This window comes from Phascolarctos cinereus, unplaced genomic scaffold (genome assembly GCF_003287225.1).
Source record: "Phascolarctos cinereus isolate Bilbo 61053 unplaced genomic scaffold, phaCin_HiC Scaffold_2;HRSCAF=192, whole genome shotgun sequence".
Classification (NCBI taxonomy): Eukaryota; Metazoa; Chordata; class Mammalia; order Diprotodontia; family Phascolarctidae; genus Phascolarctos; species Phascolarctos cinereus.
Window position 1 is genome coordinate 407651095 of NW_027555625.1, and position 25439 is coordinate 407676533.

General features: G+C 42.5%; 1 protein-coding gene across 1 annotated transcript in view; it reads right to left on the reverse strand.

Annotated features, from left to right (window-relative positions):
• SH3PXD2B (SH3 and PX domains 2B) overlaps positions 1-25439 on the reverse strand; it is a 128271-nt gene that overhangs the window by 43455 nt on the left and 59377 nt on the right. Inside the window, exons 3-5 of the mRNA XM_020992306.1 lie at positions 13897-13972; positions 6291-6367; positions 691-782 (exon numbers count right to left, since the gene is read on the reverse strand). Coding sequence (XP_020847965.1) covers positions 691-782; positions 6291-6367; positions 13897-13972 — 245 coding nt within the window. The remainder of the gene's footprint in view (positions 1-690; positions 783-6290; positions 6368-13896; positions 13973-25439) is intronic.

The following is a 25439-nucleotide window of genomic DNA, read 5'->3' on the forward strand; positions in this document are numbered from 1 at the left end:
CCGGGAACAGATAGGCATAAGCATGGCATTTAGTCTTCTTCTCTTTAAATGGTTTTCAGATCCTCTCCACTCGCTTCCCATTCCAACAAACGAGACAGAAGACTGCTTTCTCCCTGAGCAGGAAATAGACTTTCAGTAGCAAGGACGACTTCAGCCCAGAACTCTTTCAACACAGAAGGGTCCGCCAACAGCCCATTCCACTTTCTCAACCTTTTTATTGAGTTCAAGCTAAGTTAAGCTTTTAGGCATTTCTGTTGGTGCATAGAAGGGTCATCTAAACCTAGCCGGGAAGAGAAGTTTCTCCCTGTTTTTCTCTCCTATTTTTCCATGCCTAGAAACTCCCTACTCCACTCTAGGTTGTCATTTCATCCCTCAGCTCTCCCAACCATCTTATTCTTCAATCAACATAGATTGGACCAACACCTGATCCCATCTTTTCTTTCTTTCTTTTTTTCGTTAAAGGCTTTTAAAAAAAGGGTTTAGTTCGTCATTCTTGTACTAAATTTGTTTTATCTGCAGTTTTGAGGTATAAGCTTCTGGTGTGTTATTTTAATTCAAATGTTGTATACTTCCTCGAGTGGCATCAGTTTCCCACTATCTTGGGATACCATGGCATTTGTGGTTGGAGTATAGGGAGAAGCTTGAAATTCCTGAAAGAAAAGCCAACTGGCCATCAAGAAACCAACTTACTCTTTGGGGGGATTCAGATCTTCAGGTCTGGTCTCAAAGAACTGAAGTACTTCATCACACTGAGAAATGTAGGGTGGCAATCGGATCAGGGCCTGAGGAAACAAAGAGAAATGTGGAAATGTGGTCCCTGTAGGAAATCTGACTGTCGGGAAAGGAAGGAAAAGAAATTCACAGCGCTAACTGGTTGAGAGTTCCTCACAGTCTCCCCACACTCATCCTCCCACTGAGTTCTTCAGACCTCTATCTGGACCTGTACTTTATATTCTGATCAGTATCCTCCCCATACTGTTTCTTCTGCGGACTGAGATATGGTTCAATTTGCTGGACTTACAGAAGGCTTGGGAGATTTTGTATTTGAGGTCTATAGTTCAGGGCCTTGAGAGTTCAACAAAGGTGGAAAGAGCTCTTTGATGTGACTGGCTTCTCTTTTCCCAAGCAGGTGAAGTTTGGCTGGAGGTTAGAGAGAGGAATCTCCAAATGGCATCATTACCCTCAGTGATATCAAGAAGTCCCCTTCTCCCTAAGAAGTCTCCCTTCTCCCAGAGGACTCAAGAGAGACTGTCTGAAGATGTTGGGCTCTAACAATGAGATATATTGGTTAAAGATGCTGCCTTTGTGGAAACATCAAATTATTTCTCACCCACCAGATGCTGTTTTTATTTTCAGTTTTTACCCATCTGGCAACAGATAACCAAAGGAAAAAAGTCTAGCATCTGCTTATGGGGATGAATTCCTGACCAAACACATGGGCTAAGAATGAATGGATCAAGGGCTGAGTGCTTAGATATTTCTGTGCTGATTGGCCAATTAACTAACAAACAAGTATTGATTGAGTAGGTAACGGACTATACCACAGTACGCAATCCTATGCTAAGCATTGTGAAGACTGAGAGAAACATTGTTCACCCTCACCCCTCAAGGAGCTGACAAGTTAGCTGGGGGGCAGAGGAGGGACCAGTACATTCCAGTACAGGGGTCTTGCCCCCCTTCTTGTCCCCCATCACGTGGCCCCCTACTCACACCACTGAGTTCCCCTTGAATTCTGGAATGGTAGATATATTCATTAGCACTCCATGGTAAAAACTTTAGAAACCGTCAAATGTAATGACATTTTCTTGAAAAAGTGTTATTTACTTAAAACATTTGGTATTTATGGCTCACTGATTTTTATTGCCTTTTTTTTTTTAACCATGTCAGTTTCTTCAGCACTAATCCAGAGGGAATCCATGTGTAGATCAAAGAATTCAAAAGGGATTTCAGTATGCTTTTTTTTTTTTCCATTCCTAAACTACACTCACTAGTTTGGAACTCATTCTTACATCCTGAGTTAAGCAGCATAGCACACTAAGTTATTCCACTTTCTCTGAATTTATAGACTAAACCAGACATTACATACAGGGTATTCCAAAAATATTGGTGCAGATTTAAGCCTCGATGGTACACTCTGCACTAAAACTTTTGGGACGCTGTAGTCATTTATAATTCTTCTAATTGTTTCATGCATGCTGGGATTTGGAGTCAGAAGAATTGGATTAAAACAGAAAACTAAAGCCTTGGTACTTATGAACTGTATGACCTTGGGCAAATCACTTAACCTTTCTGTACCTTAGTTTCCCCATCTGAATTGGAGGGCTTCTAAGGTCCCTTCTAGCTCTAAATCTAAGAACGTGTGAATGTTTAGCATTGTCTCCTGAGCCAGACTATGTGCTTTCCATGGCATTTGACCCAAGGCTGCACCTCTAGAAGATGCACAAAATGCTTGCTAACGATAGCCTGGCAACTCCACCAAGTTTGAGAGGCAAAGGGCATCAGGAAATCGGTGGTGATGACTGTAGCTGTATGCCCCGCACAAAGAAGTCACCTGAATACTGTCATCTCTCAGACTTGTGACAGCCTTTACTCATCTTATTTAGCTTACTTTTGTCTGGGAGCTCAGGCTCCCAATAAAAAGGTAAAGAGAAAAAGAGCAGGAGAGGGAACACATTAGAAAAGAACCAATCTGTAAATGAGCCCAGGGCACCCAGCACAAATTGGCACTTAGAGGAAACTTCTTTACTCAGAGGCCATAGCAGTCACAGCCAATCCAGATAACAAGGGACAAAACTGGAAAAGTGATGTCCCCAGACAATGCAAGACCTAATTTTAGTGCCAATCTTCTCCTTCTCCAGTGAATACAAAACTAATCTGGTCACAAGTGGCTGCACAGACAGGTTTAATTTCATCTCCTTATACCCATGCTGGGAATCTGAACAATGAATTTTGACTTTGAAATTCAGCAAATGCTTATTATTAACAAAATATAAAGGGAAGAGATGCCATTCAGTTCCTAGAAAACACCAAGTTGTCCTGTTTTGGGGTTCCATCTCTCAAGGCAGGAACAGACAGACCATAACAATGTCTGTCATAGTACTTCAAGAGAAACCTGGACCCGTTTGGGTAAGATACACGAGTACATAGTATAACAGTGCAGAGAAAGTCCTGCTTAACTCTCTGCCCATATGATACTCCCCAACAATTTTAGCTTATTCCAGAGACTGGCCTCTTCCTTTGGATGAAGTATGAATGTGGAAATTCAGGCTAAGCTGAACATCCACTTTATTACACATTAGTGCAGAATGAAATGCATTAACCAGAGGGAGAAAAAGCTTCTAAGTGGGTCATAGAACATCAGGCATTATGTTCCAGTTGTTAAGCCAAATGGATTCCTTATATCTTATACCATCAAACACGACAGCCAGAAGCAGAAGGCAGTAGTTTCTTATCACTTAAGGACTTTTCCTCCCAAAATTGAATTTGGTGATGGTGGTAGGAATGGAGGATTATATAAGTGCTACCTGTGGGGAGGTATGTGTGGATTGCTGTTCAGATTTGGGAAGTTAGACTTATAAAGGTAGAGGAAACTGGCTCATAAGTAGGGAGGAGGAGGAGGAAGAAAAGAGAAGTTAAGCAGGCAAATAGCCCATTAGGAAGGCATGGGGGGAAATGTTGGAACAACATTCCTCAGCTTGGCAGAATGACCCTAAGAGGTCTAAGAGCATGGTATTCATGGCGGGGCATGGAATTACATAAAGGGAGATTGTCTCTTAATGGCACATAAAGGGAAGGGGACAACACTAAAAACTTTTCCCATTTCCATAATTTTATGATTTAAAAGCAATTTCTTCACAATCCTAGTCTAGTATAAATCTTTTTAATCTGATTCACAACCCTAGAAGTATAAATCATCGCCCCCATTTTACAGATGAGGAAGGAAGAGACCAAGTGACTTGTTTGTGAGTCACATACTAGGAAAGGTTATAGCTGGGATCCAAGCCCATGCCTCCTGTTTCCAAGGTCAGTGCTGTTTCCTTCACATCACTCAGCTTCACTAGGCTTTGACATCTCCTTTGTCCCATGCCTGGAGTTGTCTAAGAAAAGATGGTGGTTTTATGAGACTTCCTATAAAAGGGGAGTTTGAATTTGCCTGAGTTTTCTGAGAAATAACCTTTTGAACATGTTAGTAATAGTGATAAATAGCATTTAGATAGGGCTTTAAGGTTTGCAAAGCACTTTACAGATTGTTTCATTTTATTATGCCCATTTTACAGATAAGGAAACTGAGAGGTTAGGGCCACAAAGGTGGTAGCTGTCTGCAGCACAATTCGAATCCAGGTCTTTCTAGCATGAAGTACAGCACTTTCTTCACTAGATGCTGCTGTCTCTTACTTTTGTCTCATGCCTCCTTTTCTTATGCTCCACTGATCTCCTTTACTGTCCATCTGTGAGCCACTAACAATTTCCCTTCCTACAAAGAGATGATTATTTTCCTCCTCCAACTAAGTATCTTGTCATTTCATTTACATCTCAATACCCATTAAACCTGCTTTTTATCCCCAGTGTAAACCTACAAGGTTTTGTTCTTCCCACACAGTGGTTTAGGTTGGAGTGGATCTGTGCCTTTAAAGGATCAAGATTTATTTTATTTATTTTTTGTTTGTTTGTTTTAGGCAATTGGGGTTAAGTGACTTGCCCAGGGTCACACAGCTAGTAAGTGTCAAGTGTTTGGTCTGAGGCCAGATTTGAACTCAGGTCCTCCTGACTCCAGGGCCAGTGCTCTATCCACTGTGCCACCTAGCTGCCCCAAGGATCAAGATTTAAGGAACTGCAGAAGTTTTGTGTTCTTGCACGGGATCCTTTGGCTCAGAAATCCCACTGACTCAGGACGTTTCCCAATAGGACTGAGGCTTCTCACTCCAGAACTATAGCCCTAGAGATACCCAAGCCCAGGTGCCAAAGCTGTCTGTGCAATACACTACCTCTACCCATGTTTATGTCATTCTATGATACCTCATAGAGTTGATTCCTGAACACCATGCTGCATGCAACAAACAGGACCAAAAAAAATCCTACTCTTTCTCTGCCCCCTGCCAAAGCAAAACAAAGAAATGGGTCACTAATTATTTCCTGGGGAATGTCACAGAATCACAGAACATTTCTGATCATCCCTGCCCTTGCTTGAAGATCTCCAGTGATGGGGAACTCACTACCTCCTAAGGCAACTGATTTCACTTTTAAATAGCTCTAGCTGCTATGGAATTTATCTTTAGAGTATATATAAGAAATATTTTATGTATATAATGTACAATATAATACATAGTATAAAATGTTATACATTTATATTATGTACAATATAATACATAACATATGTATATAGTGTCAGTAATATAGTATATAGCATATATAAGTATATGTAAGAAATAGGTATGTGTTTATGTGTATACACGTATATCAGAAAGAAATCTTTTCCTCTGCATGTTCCACCAATCTCGCTTCTAGCTCTGTTCTCTTGGACAAAACAAAACAAGTTCAATTCCTCTTTTGCATGCTGGTCTTTCAAACCATTATTTTTTTTTTGACTTTCAAATTCTTAAATGACACTTATCATACTCTTTGCATTGGAAAGGTCTCTGGTTCCCTCACCATCTTTGTCACTCTCTGAAAATGTTACAGCTTATCAATGTTCTTCCTAAAATATAGAGCCCCAAACTGGACAGAATCCTCTTGATGAAGACTATGCAAGCCAGAGCATCATTGGTCCTGACACTCAAACACAGATTTTTGTCTTATAGTCACAGAAAACACTGTTTGCTCAGACTGAGCTTGCAGTCCACTAAAACCTCTACTGAGTTATTTTTAACTGGGACCCTCTTTGAACCCATGTCTCTGACGGGAGAAATGATACCTAAAATACCCTGTGCTTTACGAGAGTGGCTTCTGTTTTGATGTCTGATATGAGCGAAGCAGACAGATATATGCATGTGTACGCACAAAACAAAAAGATACTGCCTTGTTCCTATCGAGGGACAATAATATATATGTATATAGATGCTGTATAAAGTCAATTCCACTGAGGGAGCAATCAACCAATCATTAAACATTTATTAAAGGCTGTCTATGTGCCAGGTACTGTGCTAAGCCCCGGGGACACAGAAAGAAGCAAAAGAAGTTCCTGCCCTCAAACAGCTTACTATCTAACGGAGCAGTAGATAGTACAAGGGAGAATGACAGCTTTAAAGACAGGGAAGATTGGATTGCCAATTGTGAGATAGCTTTCAACGTACCTTACAGTATTCATCAATGGGAATCAGGCGTTTGACAGCTACATCCCTGATGTGGCTTCGTCTGAAGAGAATTTTGCCTAGAGTGGATGAGACCAGGACACTGTTGTCATTAGTTAATATTTAAAATGGAAATCTGTAAGTGTTTTATGCTTGCAGATCGTCTCTGTGTACCCTCCAATAATTCTGTGCTCTGGCAATGGGGATGGGGTGGGAAGGGAGTGTGCCTTAGAGCAATGGGATGTAATTAGTTTGATGTGGAAGAAGATACTGGGAAAAGTCTGAAAAAAGTCTGCAGAAGACATTCTTCTTTACCTTTCCACCTCTCATGTCACCAAGTCTTTATTCTACTAACCTTATGCTGGGCCAAATATCCCTCTTAGTTGCAAAGATCATACAGCACTAAAATTCCTTCTCCAAAGAGTATGGAAGAAAAGTAGAGGCACACAACCAACCGTACATGCCTTGAAAGAGAGGCGAGGGGGAGGGGCAGCTAGATTGCACAGTGGATAGAGCACCGGTCCTGAAGTCAGGAGGACCTGAGTTCAAATCCGGCCTCAGACCAAACACTTGACACTTACTAGCTGTGTGACCTTGGGCAAGTCACTTAATCCCAACTGCCTTTAAAAAAAGAGAGAGAGGCGAAGGGACAGAATGAAAAGAAGTATAGAAATAGTAATTAAAATGTTCAGGAAAACACAAGTCCTCTTACCAGTGACTTTTGTTCAATAACTCCTTGCCCTCCCTCCCCCACTGAGGACAAAAAAAAAATTAAATAACGTTAGTAGAAACATTTTTTTAAATGAAGTTTTACCATGAGTGGCTTAGGCATCTCCCTCAATTACCTTAGTAAGTTAAACAGTTGCATAATTATCCATCTTTTAAAATACAGAACAGATGCATTCCTGGAAAAAAGTGTTTACGATGTGAAATTCTGTAAATTGAATCCTACCTTTTCATTAATTTACACTAAAAAATTAGGGATGTAGCTCTAAAGATAGTTTAGCTCTATGAAGTTCACTCTATGAGCTAAAGTTCTAACTCACCACCTCTTTAATGTGGCTTTACAACCTTGGAATAAATCACTTTCTCCCATAAAATGGAGAACCTGAATTTCTTAGCAAATGGAACCATTGGAATCCTTATGAAAAAAAGGATGGAGAAAAGTGAGTACCCAGTATTCTTCAGTGTAAGCAGCTCTGGGGAGTCATTAACATGAAAATAACTTACATTTTTTAAAACTACTGGCAATTTACAAAGTGCTTTCCTCATAACCACCTTGAATGGTAAAGTAGTATAAATATCATCTCCACTTTTACAGATGAGGAAAATAAATTTAAATGACTCTCCCAAGATTGCACTGCTAATAAGTGATGGAACCAGGATGTGAACACAAGTGTTTTGATTTCAGAAGCAGCTCGATGGCTCAGTGGATAGAGCACTAGATCTGGAGTGACGAAGACTGAAGTTCAAATCCAGCCTCAGACACTTCCTATGTGTGACCCTGGGCAAGGAATCCACTAGAGGAGGAAATGGCAAACCACTCCAGTATCTTTGCCAAGAAAAGCCCATGGACAGTACGGTCCACTGGGTCACCGAGAATTAGACATGACCGAACAACAATTTTGACTTCAGGATCTTTCCATGCTGCCATACTAATGTCATCTCCCTTCTAATGCGGCTTGAAAGCTCCTCTCCCCTAAACCCCTCAGATCAAATCCAATCCATTCCATGTTTCTCTGATTTAAAGCATTTCTCACCAGAGGGGCCTACCTGAGATGTTCAGGCCTTCATTTTATTTGCAATGAGGCGGAACCACATTACTCCTAGTCTACAGTGCTTCAGTCACAGACTCATTTGTGAAGGACTGACTGGATGCCCCCCCCACCCCCATTTTGGAACCTTCTCATTTGAGCCCCAGGCAAGGAGAGCACAACAGTATGGCTAGATCAGTTAGGCTCTTTGGAGCAGAATTGTCGCTTTGCAAAAAGAGAAGCGTTCTGCTGGGAACTAGTGGGTTTTGTTTTCTATGGTGGAAGAAGGCCAAACTGTAATTCTTATTATTCAAGCCATGCTCTCAGCCAAGTTAGCTTTTCCAGCTCTGGTCAGGATGGAAAATTGCACAGGGCTGCTTCCCATCCCCCCTTTCTCCCTACCCGCCCCTTTTTGGTGCTACTATCAGACTCGCTCTTGTTTTGCTGATGCTAGAGTCTTAGAGCTTGGAGGGTGAAGTTAGACCACTGCATCCCTGGGAAACAGAACATTTCTAGAGAGCTCCCCTCCCCTTCTCTTGGGCTGCAGGAAATGCCATTGGCGAGGTTGAGAGGAGACATTCCAGAGGGTCACACTACATGTGGAAGTTCGGAGGGCCAAAGGGATTCCATGAACGCAACAAGTGGTCACTGCAGCTTGTTACAAAGAAGTCCGGTTTTGGGAAAACAGTGTTCACGTTAATTCTTGGGTGGGGGTAGGGAGCCCATGATCAATAAAGCTTCAGGAGGTCAAAGAAGGTGCTCTTAACTCTATCTGGGAGAGATTTCCCAAAGACCATTGTGACTGTTCATTTGATCCAGTAAAGTTACAGTTAGCTGTTGTACTACATTGTAACAATACGTGGTGTATGCCTGGGATCCAGTGATTCTTTTTCAGGTCAACTGAAACTCAACATAATTCCAGTACATATTCTAGTATACCCCTCAGGGTTGTTGTATGTGCAGAAAATGAAATAATGTTGGTAAAGGTGCTTTCGAACCTTAAAGCAATATGTAAATGCCAGCTATTATTATGATCATTATTGCTGCTGTTAGGGAAATAGAAGAAACGTGGCATAACAGATAGAATGCTGGGCTTGGCGTCGGGAAAACCAGGGTTCAACCCCGACCTCGGGTTTTAGTTTCCCCATCTGTAACTTAAGGGGGGCGGGGACTGGTGAACTAAAAGATTCCTCAGACCTCTGCCAGCTCTAAATTCATAATCCTAAGTAATGAATTTACAAGCTGTGTGAGCCTGGGCAAATCACTTAACTTCCAATGCCTCTGATGGCTCCCTAGGGCTAATCTCTTAAATGGGGGTCCCACAGTCTGCATGGCCATCTTGGGGCCTCTTTTTGCAGCCATGAGATAAGAATGGTTTTTACATTTTTAAATACAGTTTTATTGTATTTTAAAATGTAAAAATCATTCTTAGCTTGCAAACAGGCAGTCAGTAGTTTGTTACTCCCTGCCTTAAATCATACATAGGTGGCAGCTGGTCTTGGGGGAGGTACCTACAACTGGAGATGGCCATACTGACGAAATCATGTCTGAATAAAAATTGGGAAAGGGATGTCTCTAAGTCTGCCCTAGCAGTTAGAGAAGAAAAGAGAAGTAACAATTCTGCTGGGTCATAGTTCCAAGGCAAAAACTGATCTAATAGAGAGGCTGAGGTCAGAAGATTGAGGTTTGAATCCTGATTTGTTTACTTACTTGCTAACCTTCCCTAAGCCTCAGTTTCTTCATCTGAAAAATGAGGTACTCTTTCTGTCCCATTTCTTTAGTTTCTTTATGTCTTTGTTTCAAGAGGAACCTGGTGCTTCTTTCTCATGGTGTCCGGTGAGACCATGGGGTAAGGGGGAAGGCCTTAGGGACTCTTCCTCTCTCTGAGGCTCCTGAGAAATGGCGTCTACTTGGCCTTTTCATTCTTTTTGTTTGTTTCCCATTCTAGGGGCTGGGAGTAGAGTCTCTGAGCTCATATCTCAAAGAGAGAGCCACAGAATACAAGAGTTGGAATCCAGACCGGGCTTTGCTCTGAATGTAGAATCCACATTCAAAGAGCAAATAGTGGCTGACAACCTCCAGGTATGATCTTTGGGACCCCAGCCTAGCAGGAGGACTCATCTGGGAGCAGCCTTTGGACACAAACTGGGTGGGCCCACTACAGCACAGAAATTGAGCTTAGAAGTCTAATCCCAATCTTCCCTCCCCCTCGTCCTTAAGGAGATGGTATAACAAGGATTATGCCCGTAAAGCATTGGGAGAAAATGTGTTTGTTCTTGCTATATATGTGAAGCAAATATCCATTTGTAAAAGCAAGGAAAGAAAAGAAAAGAAACAAATAAAAGAGAAGAGAAAAGAAAGTAAAAGAAAAAAAAGAAGACAGGAAAAGAAAAGAGAAATCAAGAGAAAAGAAAAGAAACATGGGAATTTGATTAGCTTATTTCCAAGGTCCCTTCTCGTCCTAAATCTTATGGTTTAAGTCAGCTTCCCCTCAAACAGTCTGGATTAGGGATGGGGAAACCTGTGGCCTCGAGGCCACATGTGGTCCTCAAGGGCAGCCCTTTGACTAAATCCAAACTTTACAGAACAAATCCTTTTTGATGACCTAGAGGGCTCCCACCCTAGCTCTAGTCCAGATCGACTGGGTACCAGATAAACAAAGTTCTATTGGACTTCCAGGTACTACACTTAAGTAAGTTATATTCATCATGTGGAGGAAATCCACCAATTCTAGTAAAGCTGAAAGAATCTTGGGCTAGATGTAAACTAACTTTAGAGTCAGCATGGTATAACAGTCTGGGTACTAGAATGGGAGTCAGGAAGTCCTGGGTTCAAATCTTGCCTCATATACTTAGTAGCCTTGTGACCCTGGGCAATTTACTTAACCTTTCTGTCCTTCAGTTTTCACATCTATAAAATGAGAGAGTTGCAGTTAGTGGCTTTTCAGGTCCCTTCCAGCTAAAAATCTATAATCTTATAACTTTGGGTCAATATCTCCAACTCTGCCAAGCTGTAGGATTATGGGCAAATTGTTTACTAACTTCTTTTGATTCCACTTCTCTTTCTGAGTTGTAATACTCTCTTAATTGACAAACAAAAATTTTCTCAGTATCCACTGTTTTTTTTTTAATCTCTGTAGTATTTGACATTTATCACCTCTTCTTTGATAATCTCTCCTCCCTAGGTTTTTGTGACATTGCTTTCTTCTGGTTCTCCTATCTGTCTTATCACTGGATCTTCATTCATGTCCCACTCACTAACCATAGGTGTCCCCCAAGGCTCTGTCCATCGCACCACCTCGATGCTCCTTCTGAAGGAGGCCCTTCCTGGTTCCCAAACATGCTGGTGCCTTCCTTTCAATAATTACCTTTCATCTACTCTATATGTATCTAAATGGAGTCACCTCCATCAGAAAGGTACCAACATGTACCTTCATTAGAATACAAGTTCCCTTAGGGGAGGGCCTGTTCTTGCTTTCTAATCACAGGGCCTGGCATATACTAAGCACTTAATAAATGCTTGCTGACTAGCTGGTTTTATTCATCTAAAAGGAGGATAACAAATACTTGGACTAACCGCCTTCTAGGTGTGTTGTAAGGACACAAGGAGTTGATGATTATAAAACCTCTGTAAGCAGAAACTGCTATGCAAATGTGAATCGTCATCATCATCAAAACAAATAACAGAAGGAGTGCAATTTGTGCTTTCAGGGCCTGTAATCTTATTTTTCTGATACCTGTCTGATAGAATATCAATTTGTTAACAGCAGGGACATTTTTGGTCCATCCCAAACGCTTAACACAATGCCTGTCACATATTAGATGGGAAAGAAACACTTGCAAAATGTACAGGTGTTTTATAGGAAAAGTTTACAGTGAGAAAAGGAGGATAGCAGAGATCTAAAGCAAACTGTGGGTTGCAACTCTGTATGGGGTTGAGCACCACAGTTTAAGAAGTACTGAAGGGGTCATGAGTGGAAAAAGTTTAAGGAGCCCTCGTCTAAAGAATCTAGGATGCTAGGGGTCATCAAACACTGTCAGTAGCAAATAAAGATTTATCACCAGACCCAAGTGAGAGAAAGAAAACAATGAAAATTCATGTGGAAAGGTCGTATACATCTTCTGCTACTCAATGGATAACTGTGTAACTCCCTCACATAATTTGTATATAACTTAGCAGACTAATAACACTGACCTCCTATCTACACTATTGATATTTGTTTTTCTGGTCTCCTACTTCAGATGAACAGAATGGTAGGATTTTGGGCTTAGAAGATCATTAATCAAACTTCCTCCTTTTACAGCACATGAAGAGCTGGTATGGTAGACAGAGTGATGGATTTGGAGTAAAAAAGACCTGGGGAAAATTTCCACATCACACTCTTATTCTACGCTTGTGACTCTGGAGGAAAGTCATTAAATCTCTCTGAATCTCAGTTCTTTATCTGTAAAATGCCAGGGTGACGAGATCACTTCTGAAGTCACTTGCAGTTCCGAATGTATTATCCTGTCATCCTGTGACACGCAGGCAAGGGACAGCGACTTGCATGAGGTTTGCACGGCCTGTGCAAGGGGCAGGACTATCACAAAAGCCGTCTTATCTAAGCCAGGCTGTTTGGTTGCTTCAGTGATGTCTGACTCTTTGTGATCCCATTTGGGGCTCCCTTCTCCAACTCATTTTACAGATGAGGAAACTGAGGCAAATAGGGTTAAATGACTTGCCCAGGGTCACACAGCCAGCAAGTAGCTGAGGCTGGATCTGAACTCAGTCAGGTCTTCCTAACTCCAGGCCTGGCACTCTATCCGCTGTGCTCCCTAGCTGCCCCAATACTAACCTATACTCAGAAGCAATGCCCACTATAATATTCATGATGAATAGTTGTCTAGCCACTGTTTGAAGAGGAGGAGCCCACAATCTCTCAGGGCAGCCTGTGTTACTTTAGTTGGGGAGTCTTCCCCTACTTCAAGCCCAGGTTTGGCCCAGAATCCGGGTTCTGCTCTTTGGGGCCAAACAGACTAAATCTAACCCATCTTCCACATGACACCCTTTCAAGTACTTGGAGACAGTTATCATGTCCCCCCTTCATCCTCCCAGTGTTCTCTACTCAACAAACATCTAAGAAGCAACTGCTATGTGCCAGACACTGTGCTAAGCCCTCTAACCCAATTCTCCAGGCTAAACAGCCTCAGTTACTTGAACCACCATGACTGCATTTCTTTGCACACTCTCAAAACTTTAGTTTCTCTGCTCCTTGTCCAGTGCCTGACCATTGTTTTACGCTTCCATTGCAAGCATCTTGGATAAAGAGGTAATCTTTTCACCACACCCCACTCAGGTTTCCTGTGGCCCTTAGCACACACCATGAATGTTAAATCTGATACTAACGTGGTTATGAATATTCTGGACAGCCAGGCAGGGGCACAGAGAAACTTCCAAGGGTCTGGGCAGAAACCCTGGTGATTTCTTGGCTGAAGCATCAAGAAAATACATTTTTTAAAGAAATAACTATAAGGGGGCAGCTAGGTGGCGCAGTGGATAGAGCACTAGCCCTGGATTTAGGAGGACCTGAGATCAAATCCAGCCTCAGACACATGACACTTACCAGCTGTGTGACCCTAGGCAAGTCACTTAACCTCACTGCCTAACCAAAAAAAGAAAGAAAGTAAGAAAGAAATAACTATAAAAAAGAACACAAAGACTTATAAAGATAGGAGAATTCTCTGCCTCTTTTATAAACTGCTTGCCTGGTGTGCCTGGTTTCAAAGAACAGTTTGTAAAGTATCCTGGGACTCACAAATTCCATTCAATTACAGTAAACAAAAGTCATAAGCTTGAGAAGGCCTAATTATACCCACCTGGCAGAAAGGGAATAATCCTCTGCTTTGGGTCCTTCTGACCTCCTTCCATAGGAAATTTGTCCAACATTTGCATCTAAGAGGACAGACACAAGGGTAGAGGGAACAAGAAAGGTCAACTGTTAACTAAAGCAGTCTTGAAAACAATCTTGAAAAAAATAATCTTACCAATCTCTTAAAAAATTTTTTTTCAGGGCTATTTTTGTTTTCCTGTGGAAATGCATTGTGGTAGAAGTCAATACGGAAAATATGATTTGATATTTCAGAAAATGGAGATGTTGAGATTCATAACCTTTAAAGGAGACCCAGCACCTGGCTATGGCCTCAGAAAAGCTCTGAGAATAATGAAGATGGCTGAGGCAGTCGTCAAGATCTCTAGCAAAGTGACAGAGATCTGCTACCCCCAATTACTTCCACTGAGAAACATAGCTTCCATTTGGCATTTAAAGGTCTTTATGATCCAGCCCCCAACCTACCCTTTGAACCTTATTCCAGCATTCTAAGGTTGTCTTTGCACTGTCTGACTCCCATTCCATGCATTCCCTCCAAACCTCAGCCTTTCAGAATCCTGGATTTCTTTCAAGACTTAGCGCAAGCCCCCATCCCTTTTTGTCTACGATAGGGCTTTTCCTGGTCCTTCCAAGGGCTGGTGCCTTCTACCCCCAAAGATACACTGCACTGCTCTCTGTGCATTTTGTATATAAATACATGCCATGTTGTCTCCTCTCCTTTGAGGAGTGGACTTTCATTCTTGGCTTTGTAGGCCTGTGACCGGGCACACAGGAAACACTCAGCAAGTGCTTACTGAGCAAGTAATACGGCACAATGTTCACTGCACAATCTCAAAGAAGCCTATCTAGCGGAGATAGTTAAGCTACGCCATTGTGGAGCCCACACCAAAACGCTAATTATTAACCCATGCCTATTATGCAAGCAAACCAGTCATAGCAAATGCCAATCTAGGTCAGGCCAGTGGTCTATCCCATAGAATGTAAGTTCCTTGAGGGCATGCCCTATTCATTTTTGTCTTTGTATCCTGAAGGCTTAGCATAATGCCTGGCACATAGTAGGAGCTTAAATCAATACTGAATGAATTCATTCTCTACACAAGTCTTTAACTCTCAGGCTTGAAGCTCACTTAACACCTCTCTAACGACAGATAGCAAAGTTTCACAAACTGGGTGACTTGTCTCAGGAGACTAGCAAGATTCTATTTAGGAACAAGTTACAGTGATTCAACTTTCTAGAAAAGCTTGTGAACCTGAGGAAATTTCATCTCACCGAACCATTAAAGACCCTTGGAGAATCACTCTTTTAAAGCCCCAACCTCAGGAATTCAAGTTTAGACTTTCTGTTTATCTTGTTATTTTGGTCACAAGACTGGCCACAAGCCAACATCAGTGATCACCTATGAGCTAAGGAATCTCTAAAGTGAAGCAAAAGTATGTGATTGTAAGAGAACTCTGTTGTATTGCCTTTTTCTTACCATTGGAAGAGTGTTAAGCCAGTTTCCCAGAATTCAGAAGGAGTTTGGAGAAACTCAGAGTCAAAATTGTTTCCCATATTTTTCACCATTTTACCTTGAAACCAGAACCAAAGAACCTCTATGGATATCTGGTTCAACCCATACCCAAAGGAAAATCCCCAGTACAAAACTCCAGAGAAGTGGTCATTCAGCATCCTCTAGGGGACTTCCAATTAGGAGGAATCCACTACCTTTAAGAGGCAGGACTAATTCTAATTGTTAGGGAGTTTTTCCTTACATCAAGTAAAATTTACATCTTTGCAATTTGCACTTACTGGTTCTCGTTCTGATATTTAGGACAACTTCCTGCGACTTACTCTAACAAAACTCCTTTCCTCTGTATGTTGCATTTCTCTAGTGGAATATAAGCTTTAAAAAGAAATAATGTAAGCTCCTAGAGGACAGGAATTGTCTCACTTCTGTATTTTTCCTCTAGATCCCAATACAATGCCTGGTATACAGTAGGTGATTAATGAATGTTCATTCATTCAAGACCCAGAACTCTTTCTCTGCCTCTCCCAAATAAGATTTTACGAGAAAAGTGAAGAGATTTTGAATAGTCTGAGCCAGAGTCATAATTGGAATCAGGCAACTGCAGTGTATTTTCCCCACATTGCCGTCTTTAAGATGGCACCAAATTAAAAGATGCTAACACCATCTATGGCCCTTCAGTTGTACAGAAACAAGTGCACACCACTGTTTACAGAGGCCTTGCTGACGCCCTTGGTTCCCTGCCCCACTCCTCAAATGAGAGCGTGCCCCTTGTCCCAGGTGTGGTCTGTGTTACTTGTGCAAGCTTAAAATTTCCCAATTATGACTTTGTTCGGAACTTTATAAATATAGCTATTTTCCAAATCATATAGGTGAGAAAGAATTACCTAAAGCTAACATAAGAATTCAATATTTGGGTTTCTCACAACTAGAAAGAACCCAGATTTTAAGTCTGGCTTGGGTCCAGATTTCAGTTCTACCACTTACTACCTGCGCAGTCTTGGGCAAATCTTCTTCTCTCTGGGGCTCTATTTCTTCACCTGGTTCCCATGTTTTCCACAAAAATCTACTCAAGTGACACCTTCTACATGAAATCTTTCCAAATATCCCCACCTGCTAACACTACCTCCACAAAAAAATTCACCTTGTATTTACTTTGTATACATCTTGTTGGTAGGAATATTTGTGATCACCTAAATTTATATGCAGCATTCATAGGGTGGTCACATATATCATTACATTATCCTCTATCCCAAACCCACCCTTCTGAACTTGCAAATTTCTGTGAAGGTTATTGCCATCTTTCTAGTAACCCAAGTTTTCAATCTTATTATATCTAATGCCTTACTTTCACTCAACCCACATATCCAGGCAGTTGTCAAATCTTGCCATTTTTTTTAATCTTTGCAGCTTCTTTTGCATCTATCTCCTTGTCTCTTTTCACACAACAACCATGCCATTGCAGGTCCTCATCACCTCTCAAATGGATTATTGCAATGGCCTCTTCAATGGTCTCCCTGCTTCAAGTTTTTACCTCCCATCTACCTACCAAAGTATTTTCCCAAAGCAAATGTCTGACCAGCTTCCCTTCCCTCTCCTCCCCTATTAAACTCCAGGCATGGAGGAGCAATCAGTCCAAAGGCCCAAAGATAGAAAATGGATTATCACATATAAGAAACAGCAAGTAGTCCATCTGTTCTACTTCTGGTCTGCATTTGGAATAGGGGAGTCATGTGCAAGAGCCTGGAAAGGATGCTGGAGTCAGGTTGGGAAGGGCTCTCACTCTCTGGCCACTCACTCGGGCCACTACTCTCTCTTGAACAGTCACCACAAACTTGTTAATTGCATCAAATGACCTGTCAACAAGACATGATGTCCTTAATATTGATTGTGCTGAGGAAGATATATGTCCCAGTTATGTTTCCACATCTGAATCTGGTCTGTGTACAAGCTTCCTGTTGAATCCTATTCATAGCCATTGTCAGTTTGAACTGTGTTACACAGAGGCCAGCCTTACCGGCATGTGGCAATTAGGCTTGTCAAGGATGGAAATTCTCAGTTTTCTAAACCGGGAAACGGAGTTATTACTGACACTGAAAATTAAATGGTGACATTTGTAATCTGGTATTCTGACCAATGGCTCTCAGGTTCATATGGAAACATTTTAACATAACAAATGACCATAGTAAAATTCATTGAGATACCCTTCAACAGTTTATTTGCATGTGAATTCAATGCTTTACATTTTCTTAAAGTTCCTTGATTAATCTCTCAGCTACAAGACATGATGATTTATTAAGTTTTTAAAATAATGTCATATCTTCCATCTCCCATATTCTCTTTACTGATCCCACTAAGCTCAGAAAGTTGTCGTTTCACCATTTTTCCTCTGAGTTGAAGTGCCTGGTGACCCAGGGGCCTGGTAACATCTCTACCAGTTTATATAGGACACATATGCTTGTGACTGAATACGTAGCTGCTCATATCGACCTCTGTCATCACTCGGCTTCTTGGCCGGTTGTTTTCAGTAGTTTATAAAGCTATGCTTTAGGGCTGGCCAAACGCCTCAAGCTATCCGTGTCCAGCCAGTGACTGAAGATGTGGTTTGCCTCCTGATGTTTTCACTTTAAGACCTCTCTGATGCTACTGAGATTTGTTCTTCATATCACTAACATAATCATCTGTAACAATATTGTCCATGACGGGTTAGTGAAAGAAGTCAAGAAATCAATCGCCACAGATTTCAGTGGTAAGTGGCACCAGATCCTTGGACCACGAGACGTTTCAACTTAAAGAATATTTATTCCTTTTGCAGTCACACAAGACACGGGACATTGAGGGAATTCCATGCTGGCTAAGACTCACACCCAGATGCCTTATGTCTGGAAGTGCAGGGCCAGAGGCCCCTAAAGTCTAACCACAGAAATTACCCCTGGAAACCAGAAAAATTCCCCAATTTCCCCCAAATAATAAAAGGAAGTGGTCGTGGTAGGGAGAGGACTGGTTATAGAGGAGGTAAGTGAATCAGTCTGGGAGAGGAAGATGGGCGTCGGGGCTGGGGAGGGTGTCACGTAAAAGTTGCCACATCACAAGGCTTAAAAGGGAACAGAAGAATACCAGTTCAGCAGTTTACAAGACATAAGCTTGCAGATGAAGGAAAAGTGAAACACTTTGTCCAAAGAAAACAATGTTGAAAGCTGGCTCTTACTCCTGCAGGTGGTTTGTGTTAGTGGCAGATCTGAGAAGCAAGCTCCGAGGAGTTCTCAGGCTGAAGGTCTCTGGTTCTCTTTCTTTAATATCAGAATCCAAATGTTTGGGAGTCCAAAGCTCAGGAAGAAGATTCAGAAACTGAGGCAGGGATAGGGGGTGGGGAGCCTGGAGAAAGCACAGCCACACAGCTGCAGCTCCAGTGAACTTGCAGATCCTGTGTGTCCATATTTACACACACACCCAAGTGCCCCCTGAATGTTTCAATCTCCTAAAAGTGATTTTGAAATGGGTGATTTTTTTTTCTTCCCTTAATTTCTCTCCTCAGGAGTTATTTATTGATATATCAAGGGCTCAAAACTATTGCTGAGGTCAGAATGACCTTACAAAAGGAAACTCTAGGACAGTGTATTAAAAGGAGTTATCATTGATTAACTGCTCAGATTGTGCCTTCAGACACGTGGAAAGCCAGGTTCCTCCAGTCCTGTAGTCTTGTCTTGTAGTCTTGTAGTAACTTGCTAATGTAATCCTGCTCCTTATTCCCACTCCTTACTTTAGCAGAAAAATATCTGCCAAAACCTCAGGGCATATGGGGGTGGGGTGGGGAGAGGAGAGGGGAGAGGGTGTTAAGTAGGGAACTATTTGAATAAATGTGGTAAGCACACTTCCCAGGCTAAGTGTTAACTAGACTTAACCTTTCAAAGGCAGGAGCCTGGGAAAATGCTCTATGAGTACTGGTATATTGGGTTTGACTTGGGCGGGGGTTGTTTCTGACTCCTGGGCTCTTGTAAGAGGCTGGGAGATCCTTATGCCTACCCTCTTGAATCTAAAGAATAAAATATTCTTTCCCTCCAGTACCGCAGAGTTTTCAGTTTGAGGTCTACAGCTTTTGAGCAGATTTATCCTATGGGCCCATTCGACTCCATTATGGAAAGAAAGGGTAGGGAGATGAGCTAGTGAGGTACATAGGGGAAGGGAACATGTTTGACCCATGCCTTGACCTAGATTTAAAACAGTAGCTCCCCAGCCAGGACCCAGGAGCAAGGGCAAATCCAGGAGAGCCCTCAGATCACAGCAAAATCTAAGAGGTGAGCAATTAGTCAATCAATCAACAAACAACATGTACTCTTCCCAAGTACTACAGTACTTGGCATTGGCAATATATTACAAAGAGAAAAGTGAGACAGTCTCTGCCCCTCAGGGAGCCGATATTCTAATAAGGAGACAGATCACATTCAGGGGAATGATGTCTAGGGAAGGGAGTTTGGGGTCCAGGCAGTCACCTGGATTGTGAGTGGACTCTTAGAGGAACAGACAATAGTCATGTCCTTCCTAGAAAATGGTAGGACGGACTTAATTATTGTTCTGAGAGTAAAAGCAAGAAGTGGAAAGGAGGGGAGGGTCTGTGCAGGGCAACAGGCAGATGACCAGATGCCTGTGCTGGGCAGGCCTTGATGTTCTGATAGATGTCTAGATGGGATGTAGATGTAGCAGGGCTTGGACTGGAGCACAGCCTTTCACCACTCCCCTCACTATGGAGTATACACGGGGATAGATCTGCGCAAGGTTCCAGGCACACATGTGAGCAGGGATGAAGGACTTTTTAATGACAGAGCAACTCATTTGTCTCCTGTTCCCTGTGATGAGAAGGGGGTTGGTCATATCACAGTATGGTGGCCATTAAGTTAGGAAGACTGACCCACTTGGTAGATCTTAAAAGAAGTAACTCTACTGCCTGGCTTATTCTCTCTCTCTCTGCCAAATGTGTGAGCAGCTCTGAAGGTTCTCTTTTGTACACTCTCTCTGGCTCCTCTTGCCCCTGTCCCCCAGTAGCTATAGCAGCTACTCACACATAGCAATGGATATATGTGCTGTCCAGGGTGGGGAACTTGGAGCCTCGAGGCCACATGTGGCCTTCTAGGTCCTTGGGTGTGGCCTTTTTACAGTCCAAGTTTTATGGAACAAATCCTTTTATTAAGGGGATTTGTTCTGTGAAGTTTGGATTCACTCAAAGGGCTGCACTTGAGGACCTAGAGGGCCACACGTGGCCTCGAGGCCCCAGGTTCCCCACCCCTGGTTCTAGGCAAACGTGAGCTTGGACCTCAGGTCCTTGGCTGCCCCTTCTGCTTTGTATTTCCCTGAACATGGGTGACCAAGCAGTGAACCCGTGATGAATGTGTTCGGCACTGGAGGCAAGCTTTTGACTTGGAGAGTTTGGGAACTCCTGAGTTTCTCAGTTAGAGCTGACTGGCAGCAGGAGGAATTTTTTTGCAACTTCATTTTTTTTTTTAGAAAAGATGGCTCTCATCAGGAGAGTGAGTACAAGCCAAGCACTAGTATGTGAAAACTTTTGGAATTTGAGAGACTTGCTCAAAAAGTACAAAGCTGAGGTGAAGAAGAAATGCCTAGTTAATAGTCCCCCCAAATGTCTCATGTTTGAAGTATCTCCCAGGGGAGTATAATAGAAGTTAGGGGTTATGGTTTCATGTTTTAAGTCTAAGAACTTCTTTATGTGGAGGAAATACCTTAGATCACCTTAAAGGAATTCAACTCAAAGGAAAAATGGTAAATGGACAACTTTCTGAGCATGATGCCATCACTGTTAGTAAAGAGAATATGGGAGACTGAATATATGATACAGCTGCCCTATGCCCGCTCTATATTGTACATAGTTCATCTTTCCAGTCTCATTGAGGGAAAGCCTAGATTCAAGGCCACCCCAAGCTTTTGGTGATTTTCCTGAGGTCTCCGTGGTAGAAGCCAGAGAGCAAAAGAAAACCCAACCCCTCTTTGGAGGAGAGGTTCTCCCAGGGTCCATATTAGAAAGGCCAAGGTCATCCACTGCATCTTGGACCACCTCTACTTGTGTTGACTTTTGTTTTGCCACTAACTTTGATGATTTTGGAGGATACAGTGAGGTCTATGACTTTGTTCTCTCTCTCTCTTTCTCTTTTTGGCTAGGCAATGGGGTTCAGTGACTTGTGCAGGGTCACACAGATAGTAAGTGTCAAGTGTCTGAGGCTAGATTTGAACTCAGGTCCTCCTGACTCCAGGGCCAGTGCTCTATCCACTGTGCCACTTACCTGCCTCAAAGTCCATGACTTTGCAAAGCTCTGCCTCACTTAAATCCAATTCATGCAATAAGACAGCACCCTCTGAGACGTTGCTGGCCAAGCCCGGCAGTCACAAGAAGCCTAGAAGCAGGGCTCCTCAGTGAGAGACGGTGTGCCTGGAGACCCAGCAGTGGAGCCTTTATTTTAGGAAGTAGGACATGATGCTGGTGAGCTCCGTAGAAGGTTAGGTGACTTACTCAGCCACCAATCGGGACGGCTCAGCCCCAGGATGGAGTTCCAAAGCTGAGAAGTTGAAGGCCAGGAGGAAAGAGACGGTTGATCAAAGCAGTATGGTAGAGTGGAAAGAGCTCTGTATTAGGAATCAGCTCCTAATAGTGTGACTGTGGACATGATTTTTTACCTCTTCTGGTCTAATTTTCCTCATCTGTAAAATGGATATGTTTTGTTCTGGCCAGAAAGTCTGAGGTTCTTTCCCTCCCAGATTGATTCTTTCATGAAGGCAAACTAGGCCATCTTTTGCTTCCATTCTTACCTAGCTTTTAACTAATGAATGGGTGTTGCCTCAGACAAACTGTGACCTGGGAAAGACTTCAGCTTAAAAAGGCCAAGGTCTCTCACTGCATCGGGGGCCATCTCTAGTCATCCTGAACTATGTCTTGGACTCTGATGACTCTGAAGGAAAGAGTGAGGCTGATGACTTTGCCCAGGCTCACTTAAATCCCATTCACTTGCAAGTCAAGACATCACCCTCCTGATGTAATCCGTCTTCTTCAAGGACAAAAGACAAACAACAGTGTTGGATTAAATGATTTCTAAGGATCTTTCCAGAGCTATGATTTTCTATATCAGGCCAAAAGCATTCACTTCTACATTGGGAGTCGTGGCATAACCACCACATTAATACAATGCTCTGGGCACAAAAGACCTGCCCAGCCTCAGCACTGGCACAGTATCCCACTTTCCCATTAAAATCATGGAACTGTCCATGGGAACATTCCCATTTACACGGCAGATGTTTCTGACTTTTCTGAAATGATTCTGCCAGGTGGAATGATATGGTCAGGCTCAGCTTTCCTCCCACTCCTGAATTCTGCATGTGCCTGGATGAATCATGACCTGGAGTACAGCAAAAGGCCACAAAAAAGGCAGGATAGCAGCAGAAGAAAAACAACGGATACTATTTGGACTAAAGCTCCCCTATGGCATGGTCTAATGAAAAAGGCTAATAGTCAAGAGTTCTGTGTCCTGACCCAGATCAGCAGCCGACTCACTGTTATACCCCCTTGGGCAAGTCATAGAAGCTCAGAGTTGGAAGAAACTTATAGGATATCTATTCCAAATTATATTTAACCAGGAATTTCTGGTAAGCGGTCATCAGGCCTTCACTTAAAAACTACCAAAGAAGGGGAACTCACTACTTCCCAAAATGGTCCATTCCATTTCCCCAGGCAATCCCTTCCATTTTTCAGACTGCCCTAATTGTTAGGAAGTTTTTCCTTGCATTGAGCCAACCTCTGCCTTTACAACTTCTACCCCTTGATCCTAATTCTGCTTTCCAAAGCCAGGCAGAATGATTCCAATCCTTCTCCCACGTGACAGCCCTTCAAATTCTTGAAGACAGCTCGTTTATTCTTTCTGAAAGACTACTCCAGGCTGCACACCCCTAGTTCCTTCAAATAATCTGCTTAAATCCTTTCATCATCCTGAAGTAACTATCTCTTTGGGCCTCAGTTTTCTCATCTGTAAAATAGGGGGCTAGATTGACGGTCCCTTTTAAAAAATTTCCAGGCAATTAATTTTTTTTTACATTTAATTTTTACTTTTTTCTCAATCACATGTAAACGAATATTTTTAACATTCTTTTTTAAATTTTGAGTTCCATATTCTTTTTCTCCCTTTCTCCCCTCCCCCCTCCTTGAGAAGGCAAACAATCTGATATAGATTATACATGTGCAGTCATGCAAAACATTTCCATATCAGCCATGTTGCAAAAGAAAACACAGACCAAAAAATCCAAGAATAATGAAGAAAGTCAAAAAAGGCATGCTTCAGTCTGCATTCAGACTCTGATGGTCCTTTATAATGCTACAATTGATGACTATACTCATCTCCAAGGCGGTCCTTCCAGATAGAGGGACCCCAAGCACTTAGAATAGCTCCGTACCTTACAAGGCATGCTGAAGGTTGGCAACAATCAAGTCTGGCTAAGAAGACTGAAGTTTTAGGCCAGAACACTTTTCCCTTCCCTAATGTGTTTCCTTGGCAGCTCAGCGCTCCCTCATGACTACTAACCTCCCAGCTCTACAGAAAGAAGTCCTGAGGGCCCACTTCTAGGCTGTCTGCCATTGGCCTACCATTTTATAACCATGGGCAGAACTTCAAGCTCTTGGCATCTCCGAGGACTGGCTGGCAGCAATGTTTCTTTTCTGTACTGAAAGGGCTCCATGTGGGTCAGTGGTTAAATGCTTCCAGCTCAGAATAAAAGAAGAATGCCTAAGAAGGGAACTCAGTGGACCGCTGAAATAACCCAAGAAGAAAATGCAAGCGTATCAGGCTGAGGGTCCCCAGCCCATGGCTTAATTCAAATACCTAACCTTCTCAAATTCCTCCAGCAGATGCAGGAATCTGTGTCCAAAAAAAATGGTAAGTGAGCACCTGCTGTATACACAACCTGCATGAATGAGGCACCGTATATAAAATAAAGTACATATGGCCTCTGCCTTGGAAAAACTTACACTTCCTGAGAAAGCACACAAGAGGCAGACATGAGGATGCCTAGGACAAAATTTATGTACAAGTGCAAACGAAATGGAGCAGTAATGACTCTACAGGGATCCTCCACTTGATACAGAAACCACCACATAAATTGGATTCTGTGAAGTGGACTGAATATCCTCAACTTTGTTCATTTGTTCAAACGGGTTTAATGTTATGGTCAAGAACAAGTAGGTGAAGGGTTTCAGGAGTGAGAATTCCAGGTGCTCCCTGGGTCCTCATAAAGCTCTTCTTTGATGCTGTACTGTGACATGGAGGTCACCTTGGCCTCTTGAAAGTCACGTCATCAGAGTATAACCTACGGCCGGGGTGGGGTAGGGGGGAGGGGAAAGGGAGAGGGGAGAGGTACCATGCTGGAAAGGCTTTGAGTATAGATCTATTCTCAGAGGACCAGCCTATTTAAAGACAGAGAAGCTCATTACCAGTAGTTTAGTGATTTGGTCACTTTCACTGCAATCCATGAAGCAAAAGAAAACCTCAGTCCTCTGTGGCTCCCTACGGCCTTTGCAGTGATTATGACAGAACACTGGAGAAGGGGGCAGAGGATAATAATCGGAGTTTGTAGACCACCCATAACCTTCAGCTTGATTGTTGGTACTCTAAATGTGAAACCTTTGCCCAATGACCAATAACTTACTGGAGGACCTGAGTTGTATTGATTTGGACATCCTTGCTACATAAATGGCATCCAGATAAGAAGGACCTTTCAGTTCAATGGAAAGGTGATGGTGCATAGGTTCTCTCTGAAGAGAAACATTTCAAAAGCTGCACGTGGAGTTGGGCTTATCATGCCCCCAAGAGGCAACGAAACACATCATCTCATGGGACACTTGTTCATCTTGCATTGCCTAGCTCTTATCAGGTGTTTGTAAAATGCCCACCATAAAAATAACTGCAGTTTATACATCGGTATTTATTGCTGAGGGTGAACAGGTAGAGAAATTCTACGGAGAACTTGGTAAGACCTTTCC